General features: G+C 43.4%; 1 protein-coding gene across 2 annotated transcripts in view; it reads left to right on the forward strand.

Annotated features, from left to right (window-relative positions):
* Positions 1-14,331, forward strand: part of FBLN1 (fibulin 1) — a 122,005-nt gene that overhangs the window by 23,708 nt on the left and 83,966 nt on the right. For both annotated transcript variants that reach the window (XM_054173906.1, XM_054173907.1), the window contains exons 2-3: positions 1,028-1,127; positions 10,503-10,638. In XM_054173906.1, the coding sequence (XP_054029881.1) occupies positions 1,028-1,127; positions 10,503-10,638 (236 nt within the window). The remainder of the gene's footprint in view (positions 1-1,027; positions 1,128-10,502; positions 10,639-14,331) is intronic.

Raw genomic sequence — 14,331 nt, forward strand, 5'->3', positions numbered from 1 at the left:
TTCTCTTTCATTATTCACGAGCTTCTCTCATTCACCATGACCTCTTCAAGATAATCATGACTAGCCAGATAATGACATCAGCCAGCTCCCTCAACACTCATGGGTGCAGCCTGTCAGGACCATCAGTCAAAAACCTTATGAAAGAAAGAGCAAACATCAGAAAGCTCTCCCTCTTGACAACCAGATGGGGTTTTGCACAGATTGTGTATTTGTTGCACAAGGAGCTGTTCAGTGTCCAGGCTACGAGATCATTAATAGGAAAATGTGACTCATGTTTTATTCCAAGTTCTGATACACCTGCTGTGCCGTGAACTTTTGCACTTGGAATGTGAAGCAAACCTGTGATGCTTGTCAGTTCATTAACAGTATTTAGTTTTCTTCAATTAAGAGACTGTTGCTCTGCACAGAAAATTGACTTCAGTATGCTTTTTCCCTCAGTGTTAGCGTTGGTATAAAGTTGGCATCTGTATTTTTCCTTTAATACGTCATTAAAACACCACATACCTTTCTGTCTCTCTGTGCAATACTTACACATGAACAGACATACTTGTGAGTAAACAGATTAACTGGATAACAACCTCAGGGGGAAAAAAACCCAGCAAACAAACAATTCTGCAAATTAACTCATAGTGAGATTCATCTGTATTTCTTACCAGACTATTATTGGATTTCCTCCCCCTTCCTCTATTCTTAAGGATTTAAAAAGGCTGCTCATTGCTACTGCTGCTTTTAATAATTAAGGAGGTTCTGTCTTTATCTGGAAAGTTAAGGGAAACTGCAGTTTTGCTTCACCAAGGAAGGAATACCTCTAGCACTTGGGCTTATTGCAGGGTGCTAATGGATGCTGCCTTTTGGATGGGTACATTGTCCTGTGTGTAGACTAGGGAGAGGAAAACAAACTAATTCTCTTTTGGCTTTGTTTTTGGTTTGGGTTTTTTTTGTGTTTTTGTTTTAGCTGCCAGATGCAACACAGTTTATTAAAGTTGTATTAAATACATTATTGTGTTTTTCTTTCTTATTTCTGCAGATCTTACGATGGAAGAATGCTGTGAGAAGGGTATTGAATGGGCAAATAAAAACAGAATATGTACTTCTCTACCATTCATATCTGAGTCCAGAGAATGCAGGTATATAGCTATGTACGATGTATTAAACTAAAATCAATATTTTCAGGTGAAACTACAGGGATGATAGGTACGAAAGCTGATTTTGAAGAGGAAACATTTGACTCTAAAATCCAAGCTTTTCAAATCCACATCTATCCTTGGGGAGAACCTGCTGAGTACCTACTTCTGTTCTTTTTTAAGTCCTTTAAAGTTTTGCTGTTGCTCTAGTGTAGAGTTAGAATAGAATAGAATAGACCAGACCAGGTTGGAAGAGACCTTCAAGATCATCATGTCCAACCTATTGTCCAACCCACCTAATCAACTAAACCATGAAACCAAGTACCCTATCAAGTCTCCTTCTGAACACCTCCAATGATGGTGACTCCACCACCTCCCCAGGCAGCCCATTCCAATGGGCAATCACACTCTCTGTGTAGAATTTCTTCCTAACCTCCAGCCTAAACCTCCCCTGGTGCAGCCTGAGACTGTGTCCTCTTGTTCTGGTGCTGGTTGCCTGGGAAAAGAGACCAATCTCTGCCTGTCCACAACCTCCTTACAGGTAGTTGTAGAGAGCAATAAGGTCTCCCCTGAGCCTCCTCTTCTCCAGGCTCAGCAACCCCAGCTCCCTCAGTCTGTCCTCATAGGGCTTGTGTTCCAAGCCCCTCAAGCTCTCCAGCTCTCATCTGTTTAACAGATTCTGTCTGTTAGTCAGAAGTTTTTCCACTGTGCTCTTCTCGTCGGGCTTTGACTGGCTATGGGCAGTCATCTCAGTGTGGCTCCGCTGTGGTCAGCAAAGCTTCTTCAGTTTATGATTGCGTGAATCTAGCCCTAGCAGTGGTCCAAATTCTTGGGAAAAAAATTATCAAGAAACAAAACAGATCCTATAGACTAATAACCTGTGGATTGAACATGTGCTTATGGCTGTATGTGAGACAGTTTTCCCAAACTCTTTCTCCTGTGTGCTGCCACACAGCTGATTGGCTTGCAGTTCTTAGTGGAATTGCTGCGTTGGGGAACTTAAAGCTTAAGACAAGGAGATTCCTCGTTGCACAGAGTGTCCCAACAACTGTCAAATGAATTTGACCATAGAAAATGCTAATCTTTAGTAGATTTATTTATTTATTTACTGACATTTAGCAGGATACTATTCACTATTATTTAATCTAGCAAATGAAATCATTAAGTTCAATGTTAAAATTACTTGCACATTAATATTTTGGTTATACTGAATCTCTTATGTGGTTGGGGCATTTGTATATATATTATTTTTTTGTCAATGATGGTTTGCTCTTAAATGCATTTGATGCATCTGATTTCTGGAGCTAAACAATTTGAGGGGCAGTTTCACAGAGGACTTTAAAACACATTACATTGCTCCCCTCTATCTTTTCAAATGGATGCGGTTTAACCTTGGTAATTGTAGAAACGTTGGATTGATGTTTATTGTGGAAAGAATGTGTCTTGCAGGCAAGTCTGTCCATGTTTCCTGACTTTTTGCATTTATATTGGCATTGGAAATGGTCTTTTACACAGAAGAATTGACAGATAGGATTTTTAGATCCCAATTTAGGAAATACTTGAAGAATCAGGAGAGCTACAGACAAAACAGGGAGGAAAATACAGGAAACCAAGTTTACTGAACAATCTGGGAGCAGGAATCTTGGTGATTCAGTGGTCATTTCATTAATGTGAATTGCAGTTCTGCTGCAAATGTAGTTCTATTATATATTCCCATTTTAGAGAGTCTTTAGGACTTCAGAGGAGCTGAAAAATGCTTACTAATACTTCTAGATTTTGTGTGTGACTGATACACATATGAAATTACAGCCATGTGGTGATGAATCAGAAACAAGTAAAGGCAGGTATTCTGTGAGTGCTGTCAGGAAAAAAGGGGGATAAATGCATTTCAGCTGCATTTATTCATGACTGTATGATAAATAAATACAGCTCCTCCTGAAGCTTGGCTTCACTCTAAAATGTAAGTAAAATTGGCACCTTTGCCTTCTTTCTTTTTCTCCAATTATGATTGCAAACTGGCATATCTGTGAGAGGTACAGAAAAATCCCTTTATGATGCCATTTCAGACACAAACCTAAGGGCCAGATTCTACTCCTAGTTCATTGCTAGTGTAACTGGAGCCAGAACTAACAGTGAGGGACCATGATTCCCTTTGCAAGCACATGAAGGTAATGACACTGATGTTGTACATTTATTCCTGCTGCACAGAGATGCAAGCAAAACCAGGTCACTGCACATGCTGAGGTCTAGGTAGGTGAGGATACAGTGCAGGATACCTTACTGATTACAGATGTTCAAAAGACCTTGTTTCCTGCTTAGACCTTTACATGCAGTGGGAGCTGCTGGGGGCCAGCTATCTGTCATTTATGTGGTTGTTTAAACCCCAGCTGGCATCTTTTGACTATCTAGTGCAGTACAGCATTGGACAGTGCAGATGATCTGACTTGGAGTGTGCTAAAAACCCATGACCTCTTGGGTGTACAAACTAGTATAACTTGATGCCAGATGAAGCTGTTTGCCCTGCACATTTCAGGTTGGGTTTGCAAGGTTAGCAGTTAAATGCAAAGGAAATTTGCATTTAATTGCATTTAATTTCATCATGAAATGAACAGATTTGGTGAAATTACTGAAGTGAAAATGGTTTTGTGCAGTTACTTTGCAAAGGCTGTGCCACGCAGAACAGATTGGATGTGACTGCTTTCCCCAAGTCACTTTGCAAGAATTTAAATGCTGATTTTTGAATTCTCTGCTTAGAATAATAACAACATGATGGCATCTCAAGTTCAGACCTTCCCTCAAAGCAAGCCCACTGCTTGTTTCTTTTGCTTTTCTTTTGCTCATATGAGGAACAAGCTGCTTCATTGCATTAGAATTGCACATTAGTAGTCCTCAAGAATGGATCCCACTCAAACACTGACATTCTCACATCTGCCATGCGTCCTAGAAACAAGCTGACAGTTTTGGATTTCAGAATCTTTTTAGGATCCTTCCCCCCAGACTGTCTTGGCTTTTGAGGGATTTGCCATCAGTGTGAATGTAACTTGCTGGATGTGGTACAGTTCAAACTGTAGACATGCTCACTCTCTTGTCTGTGGTAGGTTGAGAGAGGGCTTAGCTCTCTCTCCTCCACAGAGTAAGAAACCACAGCTAACCCAGTCGGAGGAGCAAAGCTATATATTTACAAGCATATATAGAAAGCAGGTTATTTATAACACAATATATATACAGGTATTTACAATATATACACAGAAATATACAGCAAAGAGAAATAACACAACAAAAATCCCACCCCAAGGAGGGATCCCCTCCCTGTAACCCCCTCTCTCCCCCCCCACCTCCCTTTTATTCCCAAAAAGGGGTTAGAGAGAAAGAAAGGCAAGTTATTAAGGAAGAGAGTTGTTAGTAAGCTTCAAAAGCCCATGCAGGATTAGTTTTTGCTTATCTGAAGGCCAACTCCAGCTAGTTCGTGGAGAAAGCAGGCTGGGAGAACAGGCTGAAACCCAAACTCCCCAACTCCCAAACCAAGCTGAACTGAGAGAAAAAAAAAAATTCCAACTGCTCTACAATTTAAAGTTGCATTTTATCCATCCACCAGTGAAATTCATTTAGAATATCAGAATGTTTTGGTTCTAGTACCGAAAACATTTAGCCAGAGTGTCCCAGCACTGTTTGTCCTTAAAGGCACAGCCTCAAATGGTCACATTGTCTTACACCACAGGTGAGATAGCTCCATCGGAGGTTCACAAGAGTTTTGGAAGATCTATCTGTCTACTTGTATTCAGTTGCATCTGTGTTGAAACAAGGCCCCAGGTCCAATGTTCAGACATGCCTGCAATCTCTTCCTGTGGTTAATTGTCCCACAAATGAGTATACTTCATTGTATTACCACTCTGGACAGTGACAGTATTTTTCCCTGAGTCTTCATGACTCAGTAAAGTAAAAGTGTAGAGTTTTAGTGAATAATATCTTTAGCTGTCATAACGGCAGCTTTTTGCCTACCTGTCCAATTTCTTGTGATGTGGTTAAGCTCACAGCAGCTGGAAACAGCTGCCATTTACTTTTGGAACTCAACCTGCCCAATAAATCTTCGTTTCAAAATGTAGAGCATTCCCCTGCCCAGAGCACTTAGCAAGTGAACTAAATGCCTGGGCCAGAGACTCTGCATCTCCATGTGAGTATTTCATGCCTTTAGCACTGTGTAGTGTCCTTTTGGAGTTACCCTGGGCATAACATCATTTATTGTTAGTTTTGCAAGAATGCATCAAAAAGAAGCTGCACTTTGCTAAGTACCATACTAAAACAGAAGGAAAAGTTGATCTCTGTTCCCAAGCAGGGACAAGTGGCAGCACTCAGATACATGCTTCAATGGGAATACGAGGAAGTAATGAAATAAGTGTTTGGAGTGATAGGCAGCAGATGCTTAACTAGTGATAGATCTGTATTGACTTACACCATTTTAATTCTGGAAGAGACAGATTTTGGACAGTTGTGACAGTTTCATGTCTCAAAAAGCTGTTTGAAATCTTCAGGAGAGGTTGTCTTTATTAATTATTAGCTCTTCTCTGTAGTCAGTTAAGCGTGCCTCACAGTAGGATTGTTGCCTTTGTAATCAGAGGGGTAGAAGAACAGACTGCTGTGTTGTCAGGGTTTTATTGCCACTCATTTAGAAGAACTTGCTTACCTCAGTTTGTGAATAATGTCAAACTAAGTCCTTCTCTGCCATGACATTAGGAGTATTGTTCCTTTCCACAGTACATGGCATCAATACGGTTTTACCCTTTACCCTCAGGAAAACTTTTATTATGTAATCTACAAAGCTGTTTATGGATTAGAGGTGATTTAATTTTGAGGCTTGTTGAATCAATTACTTTTACTTGAGTCCTCTGCTAATTTCTAACACATGTCATATTGTGTCACTCATAATACCAGGTCTTAACTTTCCCAAGCTCATTTCTGTTGCATGTTAAGCTGCAAACTGAAAGGACTAAAGGTGGAAGACCCACTTGTTTTTGCAGAATAACCCTGGAGTAGAATTTAGGTTTTAATATTTGTTGATGCAAGACCTTGCACTGTACTCATGAATAGAATCATGGAATCAGTCAGGGTTGGAAGGGACCACAAGGATCATCTAGTTCTAAACCCCCTGCCATGGGCAGGGACACCTCACACTAGATCAGGCTGGCCAGAGCCTCATCCAGCCTTGTCTTAAACACCTCCAGGCATGGGGCCTCAACCACCTCCCTGGACAACCCATTCCAGGGCTTCACCACTCTCATGGGCAATAACTTCCTCCTGACCTCCAGCCTGAATCTCCCCACCTCCAGCTTCATTCCACTCCCCCTAGTCCTATCACTACCTGATATCCTGAGAAGTCCCTCCCCAGCCTTCTTGTAGGCCCCCTTCAGATACTGGAAGGCCACAATAAGGTCTCCTCAGAGCCTTCTTTTCTCCAGACTGAACAACCCCAGCTCTTTCAGTCTGTCCTCATAGGAGAGGTGCTCCAGCCCTCTGATCATGCTTATGGCCCTGGACTGCCATAGGACTGCCATAGTCTGAGGATGGGCTAATAAACAGGTTGAGAAAACCTGAGGCTAATGAAATTAAGCTGACCACAAAGACTTTGTTTTCAGAGCAAAGTGAAATTTTAATGCTTTTATTGAAAAATGAAACAAAGAATTAGGTGATTGCTGGAATATGTCCAGAGAAGGGCAACAAAGCTGGGGAGGGGTTTGGAACACAAACCCTATGAGGAGAGGCTGAGGGAGCTGGGGTTGCTTAGCCTGGAGAAGAGGAGGCTCAGGGGAGACCTTATTGCTGTCTGCAGCTACCTGAAGGGAGGTTGTGGACAGGCAGAGGTTGGTCTCTTCTCCCAGGCAACCAGCACCAGAACAAGAGGACACAGTCTCAAGCTGCTCCAGGGGAAGTTTAGGCTGGAGGTTAGGAAGAAATTCTACACAGAGAGAGTGATTGCCCATTGGAATGTGCTGCCCTGGGAGGTGGAGCAGTCACCATCACTGGAGGTGTTTAAGAAGAGACTGGATGAGGCACTTGGTGCCATGGTTTAGTTGATTAGATGGTGTTGGATGATAGGTTGGACTCGATGATCTGGGGTCCAACCTGGTTAATTCTCGTCTCGTCTCGTCTCGTCTCGTCTCGTCTCGTCTCTTCTCTTCTCTTCTCTTCTCTTCTCTTCTCTTCTCTTCTCTTCTCTTCTCTTCTCTTCTCTTCTCTTCTCTTCTCTTCTCTTCTCTTCTCTTCTCTTCTCTTCTCTTCTCTTCTCTTCTCTTCTCTTCTCTTCTCTTCTCTTCTCTTCTCTTCTCTTCTCTTCTCTTCTCTTCTCTTCTCTTCTCTTCTCTTCTCTTCCTTTTATAGAGAGCAATATTGTAAACCATGTGTTATTATGAAGTTAATAGGAGTGCTGCAGAGGAGGAGTTGACAGGTTCTATGTAAAGAGACACATCTAGATGTCCTATTAGCCACAGAGATGGCTCTTTTACTCTGGTGTGAAGTAGAAAGTGGGTATATGTTGTATTAGGGTCTAAGCCAGTGAGTCACATGTAGTTTAGCAATGACAGGAATCTTGAAGTCAGAAGTGCTTGTATGATAGTATGTTCTAGCAACCATCAGGATGTGGACTGATGTGCAAAGGGAAAAGGATGGTTAGCTGGCCAGGCTGAGCTGCAGCTGGAAGACCAGTACTGTGCAGCTTTTCCTGGTGGTTTTGTCTGCCATCTTTTAAAGGATTTCTGCTTCTGCTAAAGCCACACAGGTGTTTTACAGTCTCAAACAATGTTTGTTTCCAGTGCAACCTCACTGCAGGATTTGGACAATGAAGTGTGATTTTATTGGTTTTGTTCTGAGAATGAACAAATGGCATTTTAGTCCAGTATTCAACTGATGCTTAATTCCTTATTACAGTTGGGGTGGGCCACATGATTTAGGAATCCAGCTGTGGGAAACATTTTGAGAAACATCTTTGTTTTGCTTGAAATTGCCAATTTGTCAGATTTCAAAGAGATCACTTGGATTTTTCAATTTTTTTTCTTAAGCCACATTGGAAATCAAACAGCTCTACTGAAAGACTGCTGTTGTTCAGTTGTTGGTTGTTTATTTGTCTGTGGCTAACATATCTAGCTCCTCAGCAGGACTTGGAGGACTAGCAGCTGGCAAGTCTCCGCTCTCATGCTCTTGGGCTTGAAGTTCAGGTTTCCAAAGTCCTGACAGTCAGACCACCCCAGAACTGGGCAGGGAGTGGAAATTCTGCTTCAGAGGGAATTTCAGCAACAAAAAGGCCACATATTCCTCCAGACTGGAACTAAGTCAAATATAAAAAAACCCCAACCTTCAAATACTCTGCCAAATAAAGTTACTGTCCTGGGCATAACTTCTTGCTGTGAATTTAGAGCCTATTTTAGAATAATTTCTTCATGAAGTTACCCTGGGTTTTGTTCCTATGCATTGAAATCTCATAGCTGTTTTTATCCAAGTGAGAATTGTGCAGTCAGACCATTACAAAATCCAATAAATATGAACTGGGACTCTTCAGGAATGCAGCTTGACAGCCTTGCCTCACCAGCATGCACACAGATGCAGAATCTGAGCCCAATACCTCACACTGTCTGGGAGCTGAAAGCTATGGTCAGCTAGAGCAGAGAAGCTCCTCCAGAGGTGATACATGGGAATCAATCCACTTACCTCAGATGACAGGAGGAGAAGCTGGTGGTACAGTGGTGCAGCTAACCAATTCCTCTTATACTCCAAAATTTCCAACAAGATTTTTAAGAGTAAAGGGTATTGGCTTGCTGAATGTATTTAAATAACTTTATGTATTTCTAAGTGATCCTCGAAAAAATGGCAACTTGCTATTCTTGTTGCAGTAGGACACCTTGGGGTGTGCTAAGAAAGTGTGTTTAGCAGGTTGAGGAAGGTTCTCCTCCCTCTCTGCTCTGCCCTGGTGAGACTACATCTGGAGTACTGGTGTCCAGTTCTGGGCTTCCTAGTTCAAGAGGGACAGGGAAACACTAGAGAGAGGACTATAAGGACGATTAAGGGAGTCTAACATCTGTCCTGTGAGGAAAGACTGAGAGAAGACTATCTGAGAAGACTAAGACAGGATCTTATTCATGTTTACAAGCATCTGAAGGGTGGGTGTCAAGAAAAAGGGTCCAATCTCTTTTCAGTGGTGCCTTGTGATAGGAAGAGGGGCAGCCACCACAAACTGGAATGCAGGAAGTTTTCTATCTTGACATGAGGAAAGACTTCTTTCCTGTGAGCTTACTGGAGCCCTGGTGGGCTGCCCTGAGAAGTTGTGGAGTCTCCTTCCCTGGAGACTTTCAAAACCTGCCTGGACATGTTCTTGTGTGGCCTGCCTTAGGTGATCCTGCTTTGGCTGAGGGTTTACCCAATGATCCCCGGAGGTCACTTCCAACCTCTACCATCTATGATTCTATGAAATTTTACTTATCAATTCAAATAACTAGAGCTGAGGAAGATACTGGGTTAATACTCTTAACAGCAAAGAGACTGTTTTTGCTGTTGTTGGTCTGTAAGATGTGTAAGATTTCCTAGGCTGATGGGTATAAAAGTGGATTTTAAGGGGTTTCTGTGCATTTCTTCCTGAGCTCTAATGTATCAGGGCATGCCTTTTAGATGTCCCTTTCTGCAGGAAGGAGTTTTCAACTTACTTCCTGAAACTGAGATAAAATAGGACAATTTATGAGCAGTGGAACTAACAAAGCTGAGCTTTCTGGACTTTAAACCTGTCTGCTCTCCACAATTTTGTTCCCTGTAATACTCCACTCTCCCTTAGTTTGCTTCTCTTGATTGCTATACACTGTTTCTTGCTATGACTTTCCTTGGTATCTTCACTTCTTCCCCTGTCTCCAGTTGTCTCATGGAGCAGCAGCAGGACTCATGAGCTTCCTTCAACAGGTTTTTTTTCCTAGCAAAGGGCAGCAGGTGTGAAGGTATGGGGCTGAGGGTATAGCCAGGGAACTGCACACTCTCCAAATGTGCAGGACCTGACTTCTCTATTGGCCAGAGCTCTCACTGTCTTCTCTTCAGCTACCAGCTGCCACAAAACACACAGGAATATGAGTCTTGGAGACCTTCAGCCCTATGGAAAATGTGGTTGAAGTTGCCATTTGCTTAAAAACATAGGACAGTCTGCAAGGTAGTCAGGCAGTTAAACTATATAAAACGTATCACCTACTTGTTCTGCCTGCTCCTAGGGAGTATTTTTGCTTTGTAACTAAAATATGTGTCCACAGGAGCTTCTTTCCATGAGACTGGTAGAAGTGCTAATTGTCAAAAATTGTGTTGTCTGTGCTCTTCTCTCTGTATGACATTCTTCTCCCCTTGCTTCCTTCCTTTTGTCAGCATGACACAGTTCCAGTGCTGCCGGAGCCAGCTGGAGAAGCAGTACTGTTCGGATGGGATTGAATACGCCAACGTGCGTGAGGAATGTGACTCAAATACTGGTGAAAATTCCACCTGTGAAGCTCAATACTTCAAGGTGAGACATCAGAGCTACCCCTCTTCATCTTTATGAAATGGTATTGCCTGTCTAGATTGGTATGCAGGGTTGGCCTTGAAGGTCACTGTACTCAGGTTGATGCACATAAACATTTTTTCCCCACCTAAACCTCATGTCCCTGTTAAGGCTGTCTGCTTGGTGCCTCTTTGAGAGGAGCAGTTTCTTGCTAGGGGAACAAGACTGTCTCATGACATTTTAGCAGAGACAGAGGGTAGAGTGCAAAAGTATGGAAAGTCTTTAATGGAAAACTACTTCTGCATGAACACATCAATGCTGTAGGAATGCAGCGAGAAACTCAGACACTTTTCTGACTTCAGCTTTCATTAGGGCTTCATGGCCTAAGGTCAAACTGAGTGGTTTTCAGTACTGGTGGTCTAAAGGGGTAGGACTGAAGTTAATCCTCTCAGTGTACTTATAAATCCAGCTTGTTTATGTGTCTGTAGTTAGCATGACTTGAATTTACGACTGAATGGAGACATCTGTATGCTTGTGATAATAGTGTTTGATGTCAGAATAAAACTGACTAGTATTGGCATCTTTGGTTAATCTGTGCCTTGCCCTCTGCCTTTATTACTGTCTCTGTCTCTTGTTTCTTGAAAGGGACCATATTCATACCACTCTGCAAAATGTTTTTGGAAGAAAGTTCCACCAGGCTTTCACCATGACCCAGTCATAGCTAGCTCTGGTCCTGTTAGGGATTTCCTTCAGTGTTGATAGAAATAGATGAAAATTATTTTAATTCTTCCCACTGCTCAAAGATGCTGAATGCTTTGGATTACTCAGTTAAAAAAAATCTACTCTGTAGAAGATGGCAGACAATGTCTGACTCGTAAGTTTCATATCTTCAAATTCTGGTTTGGTCGTGGGCCTGGCAGTTGGATGCTGCTGATGCTGTGAAGTAATCCATGTTCTTGCTGTGAACAGAAGAAAGGTAACACATTCTGATGAGCCTGGCACTTACTGGTTGTCACAAACTTACCTGTATGTGGAGCATGATTTTATCCCACAGTGGAATGTGTCCCCCACAGGGTGTGTGTGTCACCTGTTAACCACGTTCAGGCTATACTCTGCTCCTAGCATAGAAATTCCTCTGTGCAACCTTTAATGTTAAGAAGCCTGTCCACCTCATTCTGAACGTGACATGAAAAAATATTTAGCCCTCCATGTTGGTACTTTGAAGGGCTGTGAACAAGGATGGTGATGAGTACTCTGCACTGATTCAAGACATACTATGGGACAACCCTAAACCAGGATGCAGCTGTTCGAGGAAACTCACTTTACCTTCGACTGACTGGTGCTTTCCTATGTGGGCTTGTCAGTATGAGGAAGAAGAGTTACTGATGTGTTTTAAAATGACCAGACTTGATGGCAGCTTTTCATGGTGACAGCTGTATTGTTTAACAAAATGGGCTGGGCCTTGATCTCTGCCCCTGAAAATAAATCACATAGCTCAGCACAGCTCATGTCACACATCTGATGTCTTTTCCCCCAAGGGTGAGCTTTCAGCTCCCAGACAGTGGGAGGTATTGGGCTCAGATTCTGCATCTGTGTGCATGCTGGTGAGGCAAGGCTGTCAAGCTACATTCCTGAAGAGTCCCAGTTCATATTTATTGGATTTTGTAATGGTCTGACTGCACAATTCTCACTTGGATAAAAACACCTATGAGATTTTAATGCATAGGAACAAAACCCAGGGTAACTTCTTGATGGCTGTTGGGAGCACTCACTGACCGCTGCTAACCCCAAAATATGCTTCATCATTATTTGAGAAGATGTTAGTTGCCCTTAGAGCTTGCTAATATTTAAACATTGCAGACAATTGTGGAACAATGCCTGAGACATTTAATTTACTTATAAAAACTTAGGCAGTGTTATTTAATCTTTGTGAGCCATGTTCTGACTCCTATTCCCTCACTTAGTAACTGTACTGCGGTAGCTGTGGGATTATCTTTGTATATACTGTGATCCATTAATAGAATAGACTAGACTAGACTAGAATAGAATTAACCAGGTTGGAAAAGTCCTTTGAGATCATCGAGTCCAACCTATCATCCAATACCATCTAATCAATTAAACCATGGCACCAAGTGCCTCATCCAGTCTCTTCTTAAACACATCCAGCGACGGTGACTCCACCACCTCCCTGGGCAGCACATTCCAATGGCTAATCTCTCTTTCTGTGAAGAATTTCTTCCTAACATCCAGCCTAAACCACCCCTGGAGCAGCTTGAGACTGTGTCCTCTTGTTCTGGTGCTGATTGCCTGGGAGAAGGGACCAACCTCCGCCTGTCCACAACCTCCCTTCAGATAGCTGTAGACAGCAATAAGGTCTGCCCTGAGCCTCCTCCAGGCTAAGCAACCCCAGCTCCCTCAGCCTCTCATAGGGCTTGTGCTCCAAACCCCTCCCCAGCTTTGTTGCCCTTCTCTGGACACGTTCCAGCAACTCAACATCTTTCCTAAACTGAGGGGCCCAGAACTGGACACAGGACTCAAGGTGTGGCCTAACCAATGCAGAGTAAAGGGCCAGAATGCCCTCCCTGCTCCTGCTGGCCACACTATTCCTGATCCAGGCCAGGATACCATTGGCCTTCTTGGCCACCTGGGCACACTGCTGCCTCATGTTCAGCTAGCTGTCAACCAGTACCCCCAGGTCCCTTTCTGCCTGGCTGCTCTTCAGCCACTCTCACCCCAGCCTGTAGCACTGCATGGGGTTGTTGTGGATAATGTGTAGAACCCAGCACTTAGATGTGTTAAGTCTCACACCCTTGGACTCTGCCCATCTGTCCAGCCTGTCAAGGTCCCTCTGCAGAGCCTCTCTACCCTCCAGCAGATCAACTCCTGCCCCTAGCTTGGTGTCATCTGCAAATTTACTGATGATGGACTCAATGCCCTCATCCAGATCATCAATAAAGATGTTAAAGAGCATGGGGCCCAGCACTGATCCCTGGGGCACACCACTACTGACTGGCCACCAGCTGGATGTAGCACCATTCACCACCACTCTCTGGGCTCGGCCCTCCAGCCAGTTCCTAACCCAATGCAGTGTGCTGCTGACAGCTTGGCCAGGAGTTTACTGTGGGGGATGGTGTCAAAGGCCTTGCTGAGGTCCAGGTAGACTACATCCACAGCCTGCCCCACATCCACCAGGCAGTCACCTGATCATAGAAGGAGATCAGGTTGGTCAGGCAGGACCTGCCCTTCCTAAATCCATGCTGGCTGGGCCTGATCCCTTGGCCATCCTGTAAGTGCTGTGTGACTGCACTCAAGATGACCTGTTCCATGATCTTGCCTGGCACTGAGGTCAGGCTGACAGGTCTATAATTCCCTAGCTCATCCAACTGGCCCTTCTTGTGGATGGGTATCGCGTTGGCCAGCTTCCAGTCACCTGGGACCTCTCCAGTGAGCCAGGACTGTTGAAAAATGATGGAGAGCACCTTGGGGGAGGTGGTGGAGTCACCATCATTGGAGGTGTTTAGGAGGAGACTTGATAGGGTGCTTGGTTGCATGGTTTAGTTGATTAGGTGGGTTGGATAATAGGTTGGACGTGATGATCTTGAAGGTCTCTTCCCACCTGGTCTATTCTATTCTATTCTATTCTATTCTATTCTATTCTATTCTATTCTATTCTATTCTATCTGCCAGCTCTCTCAGCACCCTGGGATGGATCCCATG

Source organism: Dryobates pubescens, chromosome 27 (genome assembly GCF_014839835.1).
Source record: "Dryobates pubescens isolate bDryPub1 chromosome 27, bDryPub1.pri, whole genome shotgun sequence".
NCBI lineage: Eukaryota > Metazoa > Chordata > Aves > Piciformes > Picidae > Dryobates > Dryobates pubescens.